General features: G+C 56.1%; 1 protein-coding gene across 1 annotated transcript; it reads left to right on the top strand.

Annotated features, from left to right (window-relative positions):
* The first annotated feature begins 1,847 nt into the window (after nucleotides 1-1,847).
* On the top strand, nucleotides 1,848-14,391 carry Chrnb2 (cholinergic receptor nicotinic beta 2 subunit). The gene is made up of 6 exons (XM_005331306.5): nucleotides 1,848-2,005; nucleotides 3,236-3,381; nucleotides 3,564-3,608; nucleotides 3,967-4,076; nucleotides 4,857-5,829; nucleotides 10,556-14,391. The coding sequence occupies exons 1-6, from the start codon at nucleotides 1,942-1,944 to the stop codon at nucleotides 10,724-10,726; spliced, it is 1,509 nt and encodes a 502-aa protein (XP_005331363.2). The 5' UTR covers nucleotides 1,848-1,941; the 3' UTR covers nucleotides 10,727-14,391.
* The last annotated feature ends 1,512 nt before the right edge of the window (nucleotides 14,392-15,903 follow it).

Genomic DNA, 15,903 nt, shown 5'->3' with positions numbered 1-15,903 from the left:
TGATCAATTGCTTGACTGATTTTTTTTAAATCTTGAGATAGGATCTCACTAAGTTGCTGAGGACCTTACTAAATTGCTGAGGCTGGCCTCAAATTTGTGATTCTCTTTCTTCAGCCTCCCAAGATGCTGGGATTATAGGAATGTGCCACCGGCCCGGCCAGATTTCTTTCTTAAGAGATTATTATGTACTTCCACATGTACATGCCCTGGAAACAGTGGTACAGATTCATACTCACTTCATTGTGCATCGTGGGACCTGCAGTCATCCCACATCCTCTCCAGCCCTTGGAACTTGTCCTGCTTCATCCCCTCAATTTTAAAAACTGGGAACATGTTAAATAAATTCCTTCTATATGAGCTTTTAGAGAGGGATTCTCTCCTAAACATTAAAAATGTCAGTTTTTAGTCCCCAGTACTGCAAAAAAAAAAAAAAAGTTGTTTCTATCTGTACTAGTACTTTTACTTACCTGTTAAAGATTTACAACATGCCAGACACTGTCCTGCTTGGTAATGTGACTGGAGAGGCAGGCAGACATCAGCTTTCATTGGACGTGCTCTGGGAACATGTAACAGAGTGCCTAATAGGGATCTTGCTCAGGCACAACTCGCTTGAGGAACTGAAATTCCTGCCAAATACTCAAATTTAAGTGGAAGGTAATTAGGTGAAAATGGGTGATAAAAGAGCCAAACTACAGTTTAAAAGTCCCTGAGGTGTGGGGGATGGGAAGGATCAAATGTTCAAAGATCTTCAAGACACTGCCAAGAGCCGGAGTGTGGAGTGGCCAAGGTGAGATTGGGGAACGTGGATGAGACAGACAGAGCCTTGCTGGATAAGTCGGCTTTAGTCGGGAGCCTTTTGGTTAAAAGTGACAACAAACCCACTTAGAAAAAAAAGGGGGCCTTTATTGGCTCAGCAGCTAAAAGTTCAGGGCTTTCAAGATAAAAGATGTCATTGAGTTTTGACACCTCTCTCATCTTTGCTCTCCTTTGTGTTAGCTTCCTTCATTCTTTCTTTGTGAAATTGTCCCCTGATCTCCCCAGCCACAAAGACAAAGCCTGGAGTGGAGACGAACAGGGGGCGAAAAAGGACCATTCCTAAGGGCTGCTGGTCCTTTTATTCTTCAAGACCTGCGAGGGTACCTTCTTTTCAGATGAAACTTAGACCTCTCCTCTTAGGCCCCCCGTGGAAAGGGCAGGATCCGGCCTTTTAGGAAGTTTATGGAGGTAAAGAAAGGGACAGGGGAGGGGACTATTCCCGAGGCCAAAGCTATTTGCTTTCTTAAGGCAGCGAATTCACCTCTCCCCGTCTCTTTCTCTAATGGCCTAAAATGCATTTTCTCTGCTGCAGCCCAGCCTTCCTGGGGAGCAGGACCGCTGGTTTCGGTAGGAGGAAAGGAGGGCCGGAGCCCAGAACCCCTCGGTCTCCGCCCTGTCCTCTGCTCCCCTGCTCCCACTTCCAGCTGCGCTAAGAGGGCCCTGACCTACTTGCCTCACTCCTTCCCTCGGCCTCCAGGCCCCTCAAGCCTCTGCAGGTCCTGACCCGACTCCGGGGCTTCAGGCTCCTGCACCGCCCGGTGGGACCCTCTCCCAGCTCCCGCACACCCCGCCCAGGCGCGGCCGTCCGCACCGCCCACCCAGGAACCCCCTTTTCCCTGGGATCTGGCGCTTCCGCCTCCGGGGCGGAGGCTCCTCCCCTCGCGGTGCCAATTGTGTTCCCGGGAAGAGCGGCCGGAAGGGCTCGGGGCCGGGCCGGGCCAGCGGGAGCGGCCCTCGTCCTCCGGGAGCCGGCGCGGCAGCTCTGGCGACGGCGCGCCCCGCCGGGGCCCAGCGGCGGGCGGCGCGGACGCGGCTTCAGCACCGCGGACAGCGCCCCGCCCGGGGCCCTGCCGCTGGCCGCGCGCTCCAGCTGCTGCAGGCGAGGCGCCGAGGTATGCCCGCGGCATGGCCCGGCGCTGCAGCCCCGCGGCGCTGCTCTGGAGCCTCGGCCTCCTCGGGCTGTGCTCAGGTAAGACGTCCGACCCCAGCCAACGCTCGGGGGCCTGGAAGGCGGGAGGGGTCCCCTGGAGGTGCGGAGCCTGCTGACCCTTAGGGGAGAGCCCCCAGGTGCTGCCGGAGCACTTGAAAGACCGAACGGAAACGGGTATCCACCCAAGGAGTCAGAGATCCAGGAAGAGATGGACACCTGGCCAGTGCGGGGGCGGGGGGCAGGGAGGCAGGTGCAAGGGTCTCTCCCCAGCTCTCTGGGTGGGAGAGGGGCTGCCTGACAGTGGCTGAGATGCCATTTGACTTTGTGTGAAACACGGCCTCAGAATTCTGCCTGGTCTAGGACCTCTCCTTTGGCTTCCCATCTCTTCCCAATGTGTCTCCCCGTTGGGCTCCTGATTTGGGTCACTCCCCAGGGTCAGTCCTGGAAGGGAAGAGGACTGACTGCTTACTTCTCTTGTGGGACAAGACTGGAAGTTGGAAAGGAAGAAGCTGCCAGGCTAAAGATGGAGGAGTTCTCCGAGGGGCTGGGGAGCAGTGGGCTTTCGCAGAGCTAAAGAGGGGGATAGAGAGTGTGGAGGGGAAAGTAGGAGGGGAATGAACTTGCTACCCTGTGGGCCGACTCACAGGGTGAACCTCTGTATTATGTGGACATGATTCAATGTCCGCCCTGATGCACAGCGTAGGTCGTCCTACAGTCCCACACCAACCCAGTGCCTGCAAGGGAGCGGGATGGTATCGTGACCACGGTCACATGTGCCGACACATGATATTTGCCCACACGGATCAGGTGTTTCTTGGGAAAGGCATGGAAGCAGAAACCTCACGTGTTTTGAAACCACCTCTGAGACTTTGAGGGAAGAGCAGATTTCCACTAGTCCTTGAGGAGTGGGTTCTTAGTATGGACATCTCCGTTTGGACTCTTTGGTCAGTGGTCTCAGTGAGGGGCTTCTCTATGAGGGTCTTGATCTGGGCCTCACAGAAGTAACCTAAACATTTTTCAGTATCCTTAGGGATGGGGCAGTAGGAAGCTATAGCCTTCTGGTTGGGCCTACTAGATTGTCCCACACCAGATTGTCCCACATGTTGACACATAGTGTCCCACATGTCCCACATAGTTAGACCCCATCTTTCAAATTAATTAAGTAACTAAAATGAAATGAAAAATCAGAGCAACATCAACTCTGTGCCTGCATTTGCAAGAGTTAATATAAGGATATATTAACTCACTTCCTGCCCCCACCTTGTCCAGGGGTATGGGGTACAGACACAGAGGAGCGACTGGTGGAACATCTCCTGGATCCTTCCCGCTATAACAAGCTTATCCGCCCAGCCACCAATGGCTCTGAACTGGTGACAGTACAGCTCATGGTATCACTGGCCCAGCTCATCAGTGTGGTGAGTGGTGGTCTCAAACTCTCTGCCCATTACTGAAGTCAACCCAGCTGGAATGTGTTAGTGTTAGTGTTTACTCCTCTGGTGTCCAATGTGGGAGGGACCATGGGTCGGGGCGATAGGACTACAGTTGGTGTGAGGCTGGGGGCAGGGGGTTTCTCATCAGCAACTGTATTTCCTTGCAGCATGAGCGGGAGCAGATCATGACCACCAATGTCTGGTTGACCCAGGTTAGTGCTCTTCCCACCCCATCCTCCTCCTTTGAAAGGTAAAGTTTTCGGAGTCTTAAATAATTGGATTGGACTCTCAGTTTGGCCACTCACCAGCTCTGTGACTTTAATCAGACTCCAAGATTCACTTTCTCATTGGTAAAATGTAGATTGTACTACGTTGGCTTAGTTATGCAAATGAAATGAGAAGGTGTCATATGTGAGCTACACTTGTTGGGCAGAGAAGTCACAGTGGAGGGAGCTGACTTTTAAAAGCTTCTTCAGGCCATAAGGGTTCCCTCTTGTCTCCTGCCTTGACCTTGGCTCCCTCCCTGAGGCAGGGGTTGGTGCTGCCTCCCTCCCTCTCTCCCTTTCCTAGGAGTGGGAGGATTACCGCCTCACCTGGAAGCCCGAGGAGTTCGACAATATGAAGAAAGTTCGACTCCCGTCCAAACACATCTGGCTCCCAGATGTGGTCCTGTACAACAAGTAGGTGACTCTGGAGGAACAGGAAGGTTGAGGGGGACCATGGGAGTGCTCAGTGAAGGAGGAAGTCTTGTAAAAATAAGAGAAGTAAGCTCACACTGTGAGAAAAGGGACTTTTCATTGCTAGAGATGCAGGCAGGCAGTAGCCAAGGAGACAGACCCAGGAAGTGAGGTCCGGGGTGGACAGCCACAGGGACTTGGATCACCACCAGCCCCTTCTCAGTCCATCAGGACTGCCAGTGTTAGAGGCTTTGGTGGGGATTTAAAAAACTGACAGCCCCCAGTGCCTAAACTGATTCAAGAATATGTTTTTCTGGAAGCCTGGGAAGAGAACCTTAAGGTCCCAGTTTCTCCTCCAGGTTCTCAGGTTCTGTCCTGCCTCCTGCAGCAATCCCTCCAACCTCTAAGGTACAAAATGACTTCCCTCAGCTGATGGGACCGTACTTTACTCCTACCTTCCCCTATCCTTCTTTACTGCTTAGGGATCCTCACTCTGGTCTCCCTACCTTCCCCAACATCTCCACCCTCATGAGAAACAACCAACCTGCACAATATGTGACAAGTAATGGATATGCCCCCCACCTCTCTACCTGTCACACCACCAGCATCCTCTTCTTGCTCAACCCTGGCTCTACTTCTCGGGACTCCTTGGAGGGTGACTCGCAGACTTGGATGCCCCTCCTCCTACCTTCCTCTGGCTCTCCTCTCCTCCCACTCAGGGGGTCGATGGGTGGGGACAGGGAAATGCTTAGGCCAGGACTGACTGTGCCCATCCCTTGGCAGTGCGGATGGCATGTACGAGGTGTCCTTCTATTCCAACGCGGTGGTCTCCTACGACGGTAGCATTTTCTGGCTGCCACCTGCCATCTACAAGAGCGCCTGCAAGATTGAAGTGAAGCACTTCCCCTTCGACCAGCAGAACTGCACCATGAAGTTCCGCTCCTGGACCTACGACCGCACGGAGATCGACCTGGTGCTCAAGAGCGATGTGGCCAGCCTGGACGACTTCACACCCAGCGGGGAGTGGGACATTGTGGCCCTCCCGGGCCGGCGCAATGAGAACCCCGACGACTCCACGTACGTGGACATCACCTACGACTTCATCATCCGCCGCAAGCCGCTCTTCTACACCATCAACCTCATCATCCCGTGCGTGCTCATCACCTCGCTGGCCATCCTGGTCTTCTACCTGCCCTCGGACTGCGGCGAGAAGATGACCCTGTGCATCTCGGTGCTGCTGGCGCTCACCGTCTTCCTGCTGCTCATCTCCAAGATCGTGCCGCCCACCTCCCTGGACGTGCCGCTCGTGGGCAAGTACCTCATGTTCACCATGGTGCTTGTCACCTTCTCCATCGTCACCAGCGTGTGTGTGCTCAACGTGCACCACCGCTCTCCCACCACGCACACCATGGCGCCCTGGGTCAAGGTCGTCTTCCTGGAGAAGCTGCCCACTTTGCTCTTCATGCAGCAGCCGCGCCACCATTGTGCCCGCCAGCGCCTCCGCATGCGGCGTCGCCAGCGAGAGCGCGAGGGCGCCGGGGCCCTCTTCTTCCACGAGGCCCCCGGGGCCGACTCCTGCACCTGCTTCGTCAACCGCGCCTCCGTGCAAGGCTTGGCCGGGGCTTTCGGGTCGGAGCCTGCGCCCGTGGCCGGCTCGGGCCGTTCTGCGGGACCCTGTGGCTGTGGCCTCCGGGAAGCGGTGGACGGCGTTCGCTTCATTGCGGACCACATGCGGAGTGAGGACGACGACCAGAGCGTGAGTGCAGCGCCGAGACGCTGAGGGGTCGGGAGGTGGGACTCCCCAGGAATGGGATGCGGCGCGGGGATCAGGGGTCGGGGTACCCAGAAAGCAGGGGGCCGCTCAGACCCGGAAAGCTGAGCACAGGGTGAAGGAAGCGTGCACCAGGCCTGTGCCGGGGCCAGGCGCTGCCCTGGGCCCTTCTGGGTTGCTTTCCGGAGGCTGCAGGGCCTGAATCACAGGTCGGCTCAGATGACCTTGCCTCTTCCTGAGGACTAGCCTCCAGGGGGAAATGCCTCAGCTGGAGCATCTTTGGTGTCCAGAGGGCAGCCTGGAATGGAAAGGAGGCCCTTCTGGGTTGGCAGCTGGCCTGCGGCTGTCACCGAGTCCTTCCCTGCAGCTCACATGACCACCTCCAATGCCTAATCTGCAGCTCTTGCACAAATGGAGATGAGTCCTTCACGCACCCCTTGGGGAGCCAAATTGAGGACAGTAGGGATGTGTACGTGGGTGGTGTCATGTGGGGGCAGGGTTAGGAGGTTCCATGGACCTGCTCCCCACGAAGAGGAGTCCCAAGTCAATCTCTCTTTTCTATTCTTCTGGGTTCCTGGGAACAGTCTTGTGAAATAGTTTTGGAGATAGGGGTGGCTGGAAAGGGGGGCTCACAGCCTCCCTCACCCCCTACAACACACACTCCTTCTGCGCCTTTGGCTTTGGCTCTTTCTGCAGCCGCTCCCCCAAAGGCATTGCTTGAGACTGAGCCAGGCGCTGGGGGAAGCTGGTGGGTGACGTCGGGCAGCCTTTTGGGCAGCATCTGGACCACCCTGTGGCCATTCTCCAGGTAGCTGGTTGGTTCCAGGCCAAGGCTCAGCTGTTGCCATGATAACTGGCCAGGCTTCCTGGGCGACTCTGCCATTCCTATTGGGGGATGAGATGGTGCCACTGTTGGTGTGGGTGGGTTGCGGGGTTTCATAGGTATTTCATATTCCCTTGGATGGCAGCAATTGGGCTGGAGCTATGGGTTAGGGAGCACCTTATAGCCTAGAGTGTTGAAGAGGGGCCTGAGACTGGAGAAGATGGGGTGGGAGACTGAGAACAGTGGGGACAAGTGGGAGAAGCTGGGGTGCAGGGCTGAGCAGCTGCTGTGTCATGGCCTCCGCCCTCCTGCCGCAGTCCACTGCCGTGTGCATTTACTGAGTTGGGTGCTGGGGTGCGGTGACCTACTTGGACGACTCACAGGCATCTCCGACTCAACACATCAAGACAGAGCGCATGGTCCCACCACCAGCTTTCTCCCAGCATCAACATCTTTTATCAACGGCATCGCGGTTGATCCAGGGGTAGACCCTGCACTGGAGATATCTCTCACTCCTGTCTTTCTCACCTCCGCCACCCTCCAAGTCATTGGAAGTCCTGTACTGCGAGCACCATCTCCAAAATAATCCTCCACTTCATCCTTTTCCCACCACCCTGGCTCTAGGCCACCTCAATTCTTGCCTGGACCAGAGAAGAATCTCCTAATAGTCCCCCTGATTCAGCGCCCGTGCTCCTGTGGCCAGACAGACAAGACTCTCCTCAGCTTGTGTCTTTTCCTCCTCCTCCTCAGCTGGTTGGCTTCTCTGGCTGCCCTTAGGACCTTTGCATATATAGGTCTCTCCCTGGAATGCCTTTCTTTTTTCCCTCTAAAAATCATCACCGTTAGATGCAGTGGTAAATCCTCATAATCCCAGTGACTCAGAGACTGAGGCCAGTCTGGGCAGCTTAGTGAGACCCTGTCTCAACATGAAAAATAAAAAGGGCAGGAGGTGTAGCTCAGTGTAGAACACCCCTGGGTTCCATCTCCAGGACTGCAAAACAGCATAGCCCAAATCCCACAAAAGTTATTGCTGTTGTTAGTTTTTGCCCTATTATTTGAAAATAACTTTCAGACACCGTGACCCTTTATCCCAAATACTTCAGTGTGTTCCTCCCAAGAACAAGAACACTGTCTCACATAACCCAGGCTCAGAACTGGGGGTGCAGCTAAGTGGCAGATCAGTGCTTAGCATGTGTGGGACCCTGGGTTCTATCTCTAGCACCACAAACAAACAAACAACAAAAAACCCAAACAACAGCAGCAGCAAAAAAACCCAGGTTCAGTGATTAAATTCAGGAAATTTACCACCAACACCTTTATCTAATATAAAGTACACATTCAGATTTTTCCAGTTGTCCCTGCACATCCTTCATAGGATCACCTTCCACCCCCACCCCAATCCAAGGTCTCAAATCGCGTTTGGTTGTTGCTTTAGTTTCCTTCAATCTGGAATTGTCCCCCAGCTGGTCTCTCACGGCATAGACATTTTCAAAGCGCACAGGCCGGGTGAGTTCCCTCTGCTTGGGTTTGACTGTTTTTCACCCATGTATCCCCGAAACAGCTGGCTCTCTCCTGCTCAGCAGATCTTAATTTAAATGTCACCTCCTCAAAGAGACTATCCTAGGCCACATTCTGAATTAGATCCTCCTCCATTTCCCTACCTCAGTCCTTCATATCCCACATAGTGTGAAATTTCCTATTCTGACTTATTTCTGTCCCCGCATCGTAGACTCTCGCTGCAGTAAGCATCTGTGGTGCCCAGTTGTACCCATTGTACCCCCGGTGCCCAGCATGGCACCAGGTGTGTAGGAGGCACGATTGTGATGCGAATGAGTGATAATTTAGCTGCCGGGCCCCAGAGAAACATGTGCAGAGGCCCAGACTCAGGCCACCAGGAGCAGCTCCAGAGGGAGGCTGGCCCCAGAGGGAGGCTGGCCCAGAGAGAGGCTGGCCCCAGAAGGAGGCTGCCCCAGAGAGGCTGGCCCCACCTGCAGGCCCCGAGGCTGACTCTCAAGCCCCGAGAGCATTCTTTGTCACTCACAGGTTTACATCTCAGAGCTGGTGGTGACCTTCTGGGGCCTCTGTGCTTCAGGTGGTGCTGTGGACAGGGCTCCCCATGCAGCCACAAAGGAGCCCAGCCCGAGAGGCAGCCCTCCACTCACCCGTTCAGCACCCGCTGACTGGATTCTGTTTCAGAAACTGGGGTTACAAAGTGGGATCAGGCAGGGTTCCTGTGACTTAGGACCTTGCAGCTGAGTGGGAAGACACACCCACAAGTCAGAACAATAAGAGTGAGTACAGTGGAGATGTGGGGACGGAGATGTAACACAGTGCCCAGGGAACCCACGGCCGGCAGTGTTTCACTGTGATCCGGGGCCCAGGGGAGCCTCATGGGGGAGGTGGTATTTCATTTGGTATTTCATTTGGGCTTTGAAGGATGTATCGGCGTTCACCAGGAGAGAAAGCTCAGGATTTTATTTTTGTTTAATTTTTTAAAAATTTTTAATTTGTTCTTTTTAGTTACACCTGACAGTAGAACATATTTTGACATAGCGTACATACATGGACTATGACTTCCCATACGTGTGCTGTACATGATGTGGAGTTACGTATGTACTCTACATGAACATAGGAAAGTCATGTCTGATTGATTCTACAGTCTTCCCCATTCCCATCCCCCCTCTCTCCCCCCACTACCCCCCTCCTCCCTCTTCTCCACCCCTCGTGAGTCAGCTTCCATATATCAGAGAGAACACTTGGCCTTGGGTTGGGGGGATTATTTCACTTGGCATAATAGCCTCTGGTTCATCCGCTTCCCAGCAAATGCTGTAATTTCATTCTTCTTTATGGCTGAGTAATATTTCATGGTGTCTAGGTACCAACTTTTCTTTATCCCTTCATCTGTCCCAGGGCCCCTAGGTCGCTTCGTAGCTTAGCTATGGTGAATTGAGCCGCTGTAAACGTGGATGTGGCTGCGTCACCGTAGCACGCTGATTTTAAGTCCTTTGGGTCAGGGTCAGGATTTTCAAGACACCAAGGAAAACGAAGGGCGTGGAGACTTGAGAGAACGTGCTGGGGTTTGGTAAACCTGGACTATGGGGTGGAAGAAGAATGGAAGACAGGCTTCTACTTGTCACGGGTAGATCTTGGTTCTAGACCTGGGGGTCGGGCCCGAGGACAGCGGGACCACTGGGGGCTTATGGTCAGTCAAGGCCAGAGCCGTGCTTTATTTAGAAAGGCCACTCTGGGGTCTCTGGGGGAGAGGAGTGCAGTGGGTGTAGGGGTGGTGGGACCTCCACCCCAATCTGTTAGGGTGAGATTGCAGTAAATCCCTGAGTCGATCCTGAAGCGGGAGACGGAACCGTCTTTATTCCCCAGCTGGTGGGCCAAGGGCAGGCTGCAAGTCTGCTCCCTCCGACCCGCTCTGGGGGTTTGAGTGCAGCCTCGTACCGTAAGGAAAGCATGTCAGTGCGTGAATCCTAAGTGGCTGTTGTAGGATCCAAGACCATAAACAAGCATCTTGACATCCAAAACCATAAGCAGAAGGGGAAGTGGGTCAGAACGTCCCTGGTTGAATTCAAGTTAAAGAACGGTCACTAACGTAGACGATCATTCTCTGACAGGGTGCATTGGTCCAAGAAAAACAGGAACCAAAGAGAACTTCTTTACTTGTGTAAGAATTGCCATTTGTGTGGCCAAACACACTGTCTAAGCTACTGCTGGTGGGCACGGAGGCGGGCTGTCCCACGGGAGAAGCAGTTCTTGCATGACCTGGAGTCTCCGGTAAAATGGAGTCTGTCTGGTCGATGCCCACTTAGCCTGGCCCGCAGCAATCCCACCCATCCCGCGTCCTGTGACTGACCCCTGGCTCTCCTCCCCCCCATCCAGGTGAGTGAGGACTGGAAGTACGTGGCCATGGTGATCGACCGCCTGTTCCTCTGGATCTTCGTCTTCGTCTGTGTCTTCGGCACCATCGGCATGTTCCTGCAGCCTCTCTTCCAGAACTACACCAGCACCACCCTGCTCCACGCGGACCACGCGGCTCCCAGCTCCAAGTGAGCGGTGCGCAGCCCCCTCCTCCTCCAGCCCTCGACCCCTGGTGTACGGCAGCCGTGGTTGGAGGATGGACGAGTGAGCTTCCAGGAAGAGGGGTGCTGTCCCCCAGAGCCGTCCTCTCGCCTCATGTGGAGCCCCGACACCTCCATCTCCACATCTGGCCTGCAGAATGGGACCCGCTGCGCTGCACTGGGGCTTCTCCTCTCACCACCCCTGACAGTGACGTCAATGTGGAGGGCCGGGGTAGATGGAGGACGGAGAGGCCAGAGCCCTCCACCCTGAGGAGGGGGACAGGGAAGGGCCAATAGGGGACAGAGTCACCCAAGTCCTGGGAGAGGGGCCCTATGGCAGGAGAGGCAGAGGCACCAGAGTTGAGAAGGGAGGAGTAGAGCAGAGAGGCCTGGTGTGACCTGATGTCCACCCCTGTGTCAGTGGACAGCACCGGCTGGGTAGGCCTCCTGGCATCTGAGGTTCCTGCACCGAGGGGTTGGTCCAGTCCACAGCCCACTGGTCGGCTCAGTCCACAGCCAGTGCCCCTGGGGCTCCAGGTCCATCCCCACCCCCACTTCTGCCCAGTGGAGGAGCCGGCACCTCCTGGCCTTCCCTTTCCTGCTCAGGCGCAGGGTGAAACGGGCAGAGCCAGGTGGCGGGGAGCTCTGAGTTCTGGATCTTTGCTGGGAGTCTGAGGCCCAAGCGACTGAACTGTGTGAGAAGCGCAGGTTCCTAAGCTCTGGGAGCTGGAAGAACCTTTTACAGTCACGGATCCCAACAGAGGCCATGTTCTGGATGGACAAACAGAACCAGAGGTGGGATGAGCCGGGGAGATCTCTGGCCCTTCCTCCCACCCGAGGCCCATCCGACGGGGCTGCCCTGTGTCCCCTCACGTTGAGCTGCGTGAAGAGAGGGATCTGAGGACCTCAGCCCGCCGGAGCTGAGCTGCTAGGAGAGCTGCCTGGGGGAGCCCCCTGGGCAGGACGGCCAGGTCAGCACTGTGCCTGCGGAGACTCAGGTCGACACAGAAGTGCAGGAGGCCAGGTGTGCTGCTTCCAGGACTTGTGCTGCCCATCCTGGGGTCCCTGCAGGCTGCATCCTGGCACTGGAGGCCACCTGACCCATTAGCCCAGGAAGCGGATCTATTAAGGGACCTCCTGTCCCCACCCCCACCGTGTGGGCTCGGATCCGTGGTCCCAGTCTGTGTGTGGGGCTGGGCCAGCAGACGGTCGGCCATGGCTCCCCAGGATGGGGCCTGACCTGGCCATTTTAGTGCTCTGAGCCCAGTGGGATCTGCTGCTTCTCCAGGCACAGGGGACATGGGAGGCTGTGCCGATGCGTGGGTGGGAGGGGACACTGCACAAAGAGCGCTGGACAGGGATTCCGGAAGCGGAGTTCTCATTGAGCCGTCCCCAGCAAGCCCCTTTGCCCATGTGGGCCCTGCCTCCTTGTCCACAACTGCAGGGTCGCTGTGAGGGTGAAGGGTGCTGCGTGCTGCATCTGCGTGGCCACTGGAGCCTGCGGGTGGGCCGCCTGATGGCATGCCAGCCTTCCTCCCACACCCGTGCTTGCCCTGGCTCCTCCTTGGGCAGCCCACTCTCCCTAGCTGTCTCCCTAGCCGGGCTCGACCAGAGGAGCTGGGAGGGGCGTGGAGGCTGCTGGGGAGCCCTGACCCGGAATCGCTGAGTGAGTCTAATGGTGAGGGCTTCTCTCTGGAGTGTCCGCAGCCAAGCTTCGTTCCTTCTCGGGGCCGATGGCTGGCCTGGCCCTGCCTCCCTTAGAGGTCAGCTCCTCCTGATGCGGGTGCAGGCTCAGGGACAGCTGACCTAGTCCCAAAGGTGGAGGAGCATCCTGGGGCCTGACATCAGCGGCACATTTCTCCACCTGTCAGATTGTGCCCCTGCACCTCTCTCCTCCTGGAGGCAGGGAGTGTCCCTGAATCCTGAGGCCGCCCCTCTTCTAGAACAGACCACAGGAGGGTGTTATGCCCAGACCACTCCAGACCAGAGCCCTGGGGAGGTGTCCTAAAACAGCCATTGGAAGGGAGCTCCCCCCGCCCCGGCGAGTAGGGTGCCAGCTTGCGGGGGCCCTGCCAGCTGCTGCTGGGGCCGTGTGAACCTGACTCGTGGCTCTGCGGATCCCAGGCAGGCCTCGCGAATTCTAGGCGAGCAGTCTATCGCTGAAATGCAGCCCCAGCCTTTAATGCTTCTGAGCGGCTGTTGTCCAGGTTAGTGACCAAACTGTGCTCGAGGGGGTGCCAGTGAGTAGTCTGACTCCTCTCCGTGTCCCATCTGTCACACTGGGAAACTGAGGCCCAGAGGTCATTTGCCGTCTGGTCTCACGCAGGCACCTCTCTCTGAACTTGTGGTTCTGCACGTGTACGGCAGGATGGCAGCGGGCAGGGGCTGAAGGGGGGGAAGGAGGTCAGGGTATGGGACTCTGTCCACTTTTGGGGATTATTGCAGTCGGGAGGAGGGGAGGGCAGAGGTGGTGAAGGAGGGCCCCACTGCCCGGGCAAGGAAATGCCACATGTCGGGACCGTGGGAGCCCTCAGGGACACTGGCAAGTTTGGAGAACCACAGTTCCTCTCCCTCGGCTCCCACACCCTCTTCCCTTGGTGATGCCAGGGAGCCCCTGTCTCCTTTCCACGGTGAGGCTGCACCTGGGCACAAGGCTCAGTGCTAGGCAAGGATGAGCAGGCCCTGGAGCTGAGGAGGGGGCAGACAGACTGCATGGGGACCTGGGACGCGGACTTGGGAGGAGGCAGTGAGAGAGGAGGTGGGATCACTCATCAGAGGTGACCCGGTCACAGTGAGTCGGTGGCCGTCTTTGGAAAGAAGCTGTGCACAGGCTTTCTGCCTCGCTCGGCAGCCCTGGCAGCGAGGTGTGCCATCCTCCAACAGCTGGTGCCAGGTTATTGAAAGTTAAAAGCAAACAAGACGCAGGCGTCTCCCCAGATGGCGTGTTCCGCAGCAGGGCGTCTGCGGAGGAAGGGCAGGGCCACTCCCTCCCAGGAAATAGGATGACTGGGGCCGAGACCCCTGTTTCCGCCTCTCCAAATCCCAGGGTTAGCTACCGCTCACCAAGGGTCTGTTCTGGGCCAGTCCCTTTAGAGGCACTGTCTTTATTCCTCAAAATAGTCCTGTGGGGAGGGCCCCAGTTGGCAGAAGAGACCAAGTGACAGCGGATGGGTAGTGCTGGCCCCTCAACCCAAGAATGCCCCAATGTCCAGGCATGTGCTATGGCCCTGGAGGTGGGTAGAAGAGGAAGGTGGGGGGGGGGCATCCAGAGCCTTCTCTGAATCGCTCCCCAAGGCCGAGTGACTTGGTTCCTGTCGTCACCCTCTGCTTCTAGGCAGCAGTGGATCGTAGCATTCCTCACAGCACAAAGAGCACTGGCCAGCCTCCCGTCCACCCACCCTGACCAGACAGGACAGTCACCTTTTAATAGTTATCCCAACAGGTCTAAAAGGTGGGTGCGAGAGTCACATTGTTCCTAAGGGACTTTAGCTCTAGAAATCTGTAGGACACCTCACCCCCACCCCGCTGCCCGCCTCCCCTCGCCGTCCTTGACCTCCTCTGTCCGCGCCCCTGGAGTATCTGCACTGGTCTGGCCCGCCCCTGGCTGGACTCACTAGGAACTCGAGATTCTCCTAAAGAAAGTAGTTTCCAAAGACACCTTGTCCTCCTGTTCTGTTTGGGGCTGCGTGGGGTGGTGGGCATCCTCCAGGCCCCGGCTGGCAAATGTGGGAAGGGGAGGGTGCTGGAGAGATGGAACTCGGGGGTCAGAGACCTGACGCGGTCCAAGAACAGGGGACGGGAACCGTCTGCTGCTTTACAAGCCCACTCTCAACTGGGAAGGGCACCGCGGTGGAGCTGGAAGTGGCCAGCGCCCAGAAGTGGCCCTTGGGGGGGACTTTTTTTGAGGACTAGTCTTTCGGAGGCACCTGGATGAAACGCTGTGTGGGTCCCAGTGAGGGAGAGCTGAGCAACTCTGCTGCTGCTGCGTTTTCACAGAGCAGTCTGCCTCCTCGCCCACTGCACTGGGGCTGAGACGGCCCTGCCTCAGGCTTTAAGGAAATCATCTGATTTCCTCTGAAACCTTGGCTTTGAACTCAGGCTCACACCTTAAGCACCTGCTCTACCATGGAGTTATACCCCCAGTCCAGGAAACGGTCTTGGGGGTTGAACCCAGGAATGCTCTCACACGGGGCTGCATCTCCAGCCTTTTTTAATTGTTTGAAACAAGTTTTCACTAAGTTGCTGAGGCTGGCCTCAAACTTGTGAAACTCCTGCCTCAGTCTCCTTAGTTGCTGATATTACAGGCGTGTGCCACTGTGCCCGGGGAACGTGTCCACTTTCTAAAAGTCTTTCCCTTCTAGTGGAACCAGGAGCTGCCCGAGGACACAGGCGCTCTACACCATTGGAGACAGTATCCTGCACTCTCTTTAAAGTTGTTCCGTTCTAGCAATAAATTTCAGCAACTGTTAGTGACACTATGAGGAGTCCTTGTCTTTATGTGTTGTGTCCCAACACGCTGAAGGCTCCCTGGCCTCACATCCAGCCATGTAGAGGATGAGGAAGGAGGTTTTGTGGCGACCTAAGCTCCCCCTTAGGTGCTTTATGTCCTCTGACATGATGTCGTTGTTAAAGAGTCAAGGATGCAGTGGCTTGGGAGGCCGAGCCAGGATCTTGAGTTCAAAGCCATCCTCAGCAACTTAGTGAGGGCTTAAGCAGCTTAGCAAGACCCTGTTTCAAAAACATGAAAAGGGTGGGATGTGGCTCAGTAGTTAAGTGTCCCTGGGTTCAATCTCTGGGACCAAAAAAGAAAGAAAGAAAAAAAAAAGTCAAGGATGGGTCTTCTAGAAACTCGGGAGTAAGTTACAATGTGGAAAGAGGCGAATGTCCTTGAAATTCAAGATGGAGAGATGGTGGATGCCTTGTCTGCTGAGAAAGGCGAATGGCTCCCAAGACTGCAGCTACGCCTGCTCAGCTCCCCAGCTGCAACTCGGCTCCAAAGACGCAGCAGCTGGGAGAGGGGAGTGGGGGAGGGAACACCCTCAGGGAGAGCTGGAACTGTGAATCTGTCCCCTCTCAAGGGATGTTCCCTCCTGGGCCTTGAAGTCCTGCAGGGACACCTCCCTGAGGACAGAACAGTTAGTGGTGGGCTCCTTCCTCAGGCTGAGGGAC

Source organism: Ictidomys tridecemlineatus, chromosome 11, assembly GCF_052094955.1.
Source record: "Ictidomys tridecemlineatus isolate mIctTri1 chromosome 11, mIctTri1.hap1, whole genome shotgun sequence".
NCBI classification, from domain to species: domain Eukaryota; kingdom Metazoa; phylum Chordata; class Mammalia; order Rodentia; family Sciuridae; genus Ictidomys; species Ictidomys tridecemlineatus.
This window is presented reverse-complemented; position numbering and strand designations above follow the sequence as displayed.

What these genes read in the sequence shown, in the direction of transcription:
- Chrnb2 (XM_005331306.5), top strand. Translation starts at nt 1,942, where the DNA reads ATGGCCCGGCGCTGCAGCCCCGCGGCGCTGCTCTGGAGCCTCGGCCTC. An exon ending in CCTCCTCGGGCTGTGCTCAG is followed by an intron (nt 2,006 to 3,235) that starts GTAAGACGTCCG and finishes CACCTTGTCCAG; the next exon opens with GGGTATGGGGTACAGACACA. An exon ending in TGGCCCAGCTCATCAGTGTG is followed by an intron (nt 3,382 to 3,563) that starts GTGAGTGGTGGT and finishes ATTTCCTTGCAG; the next exon opens with CATGAGCGGGAGCAGATCAT.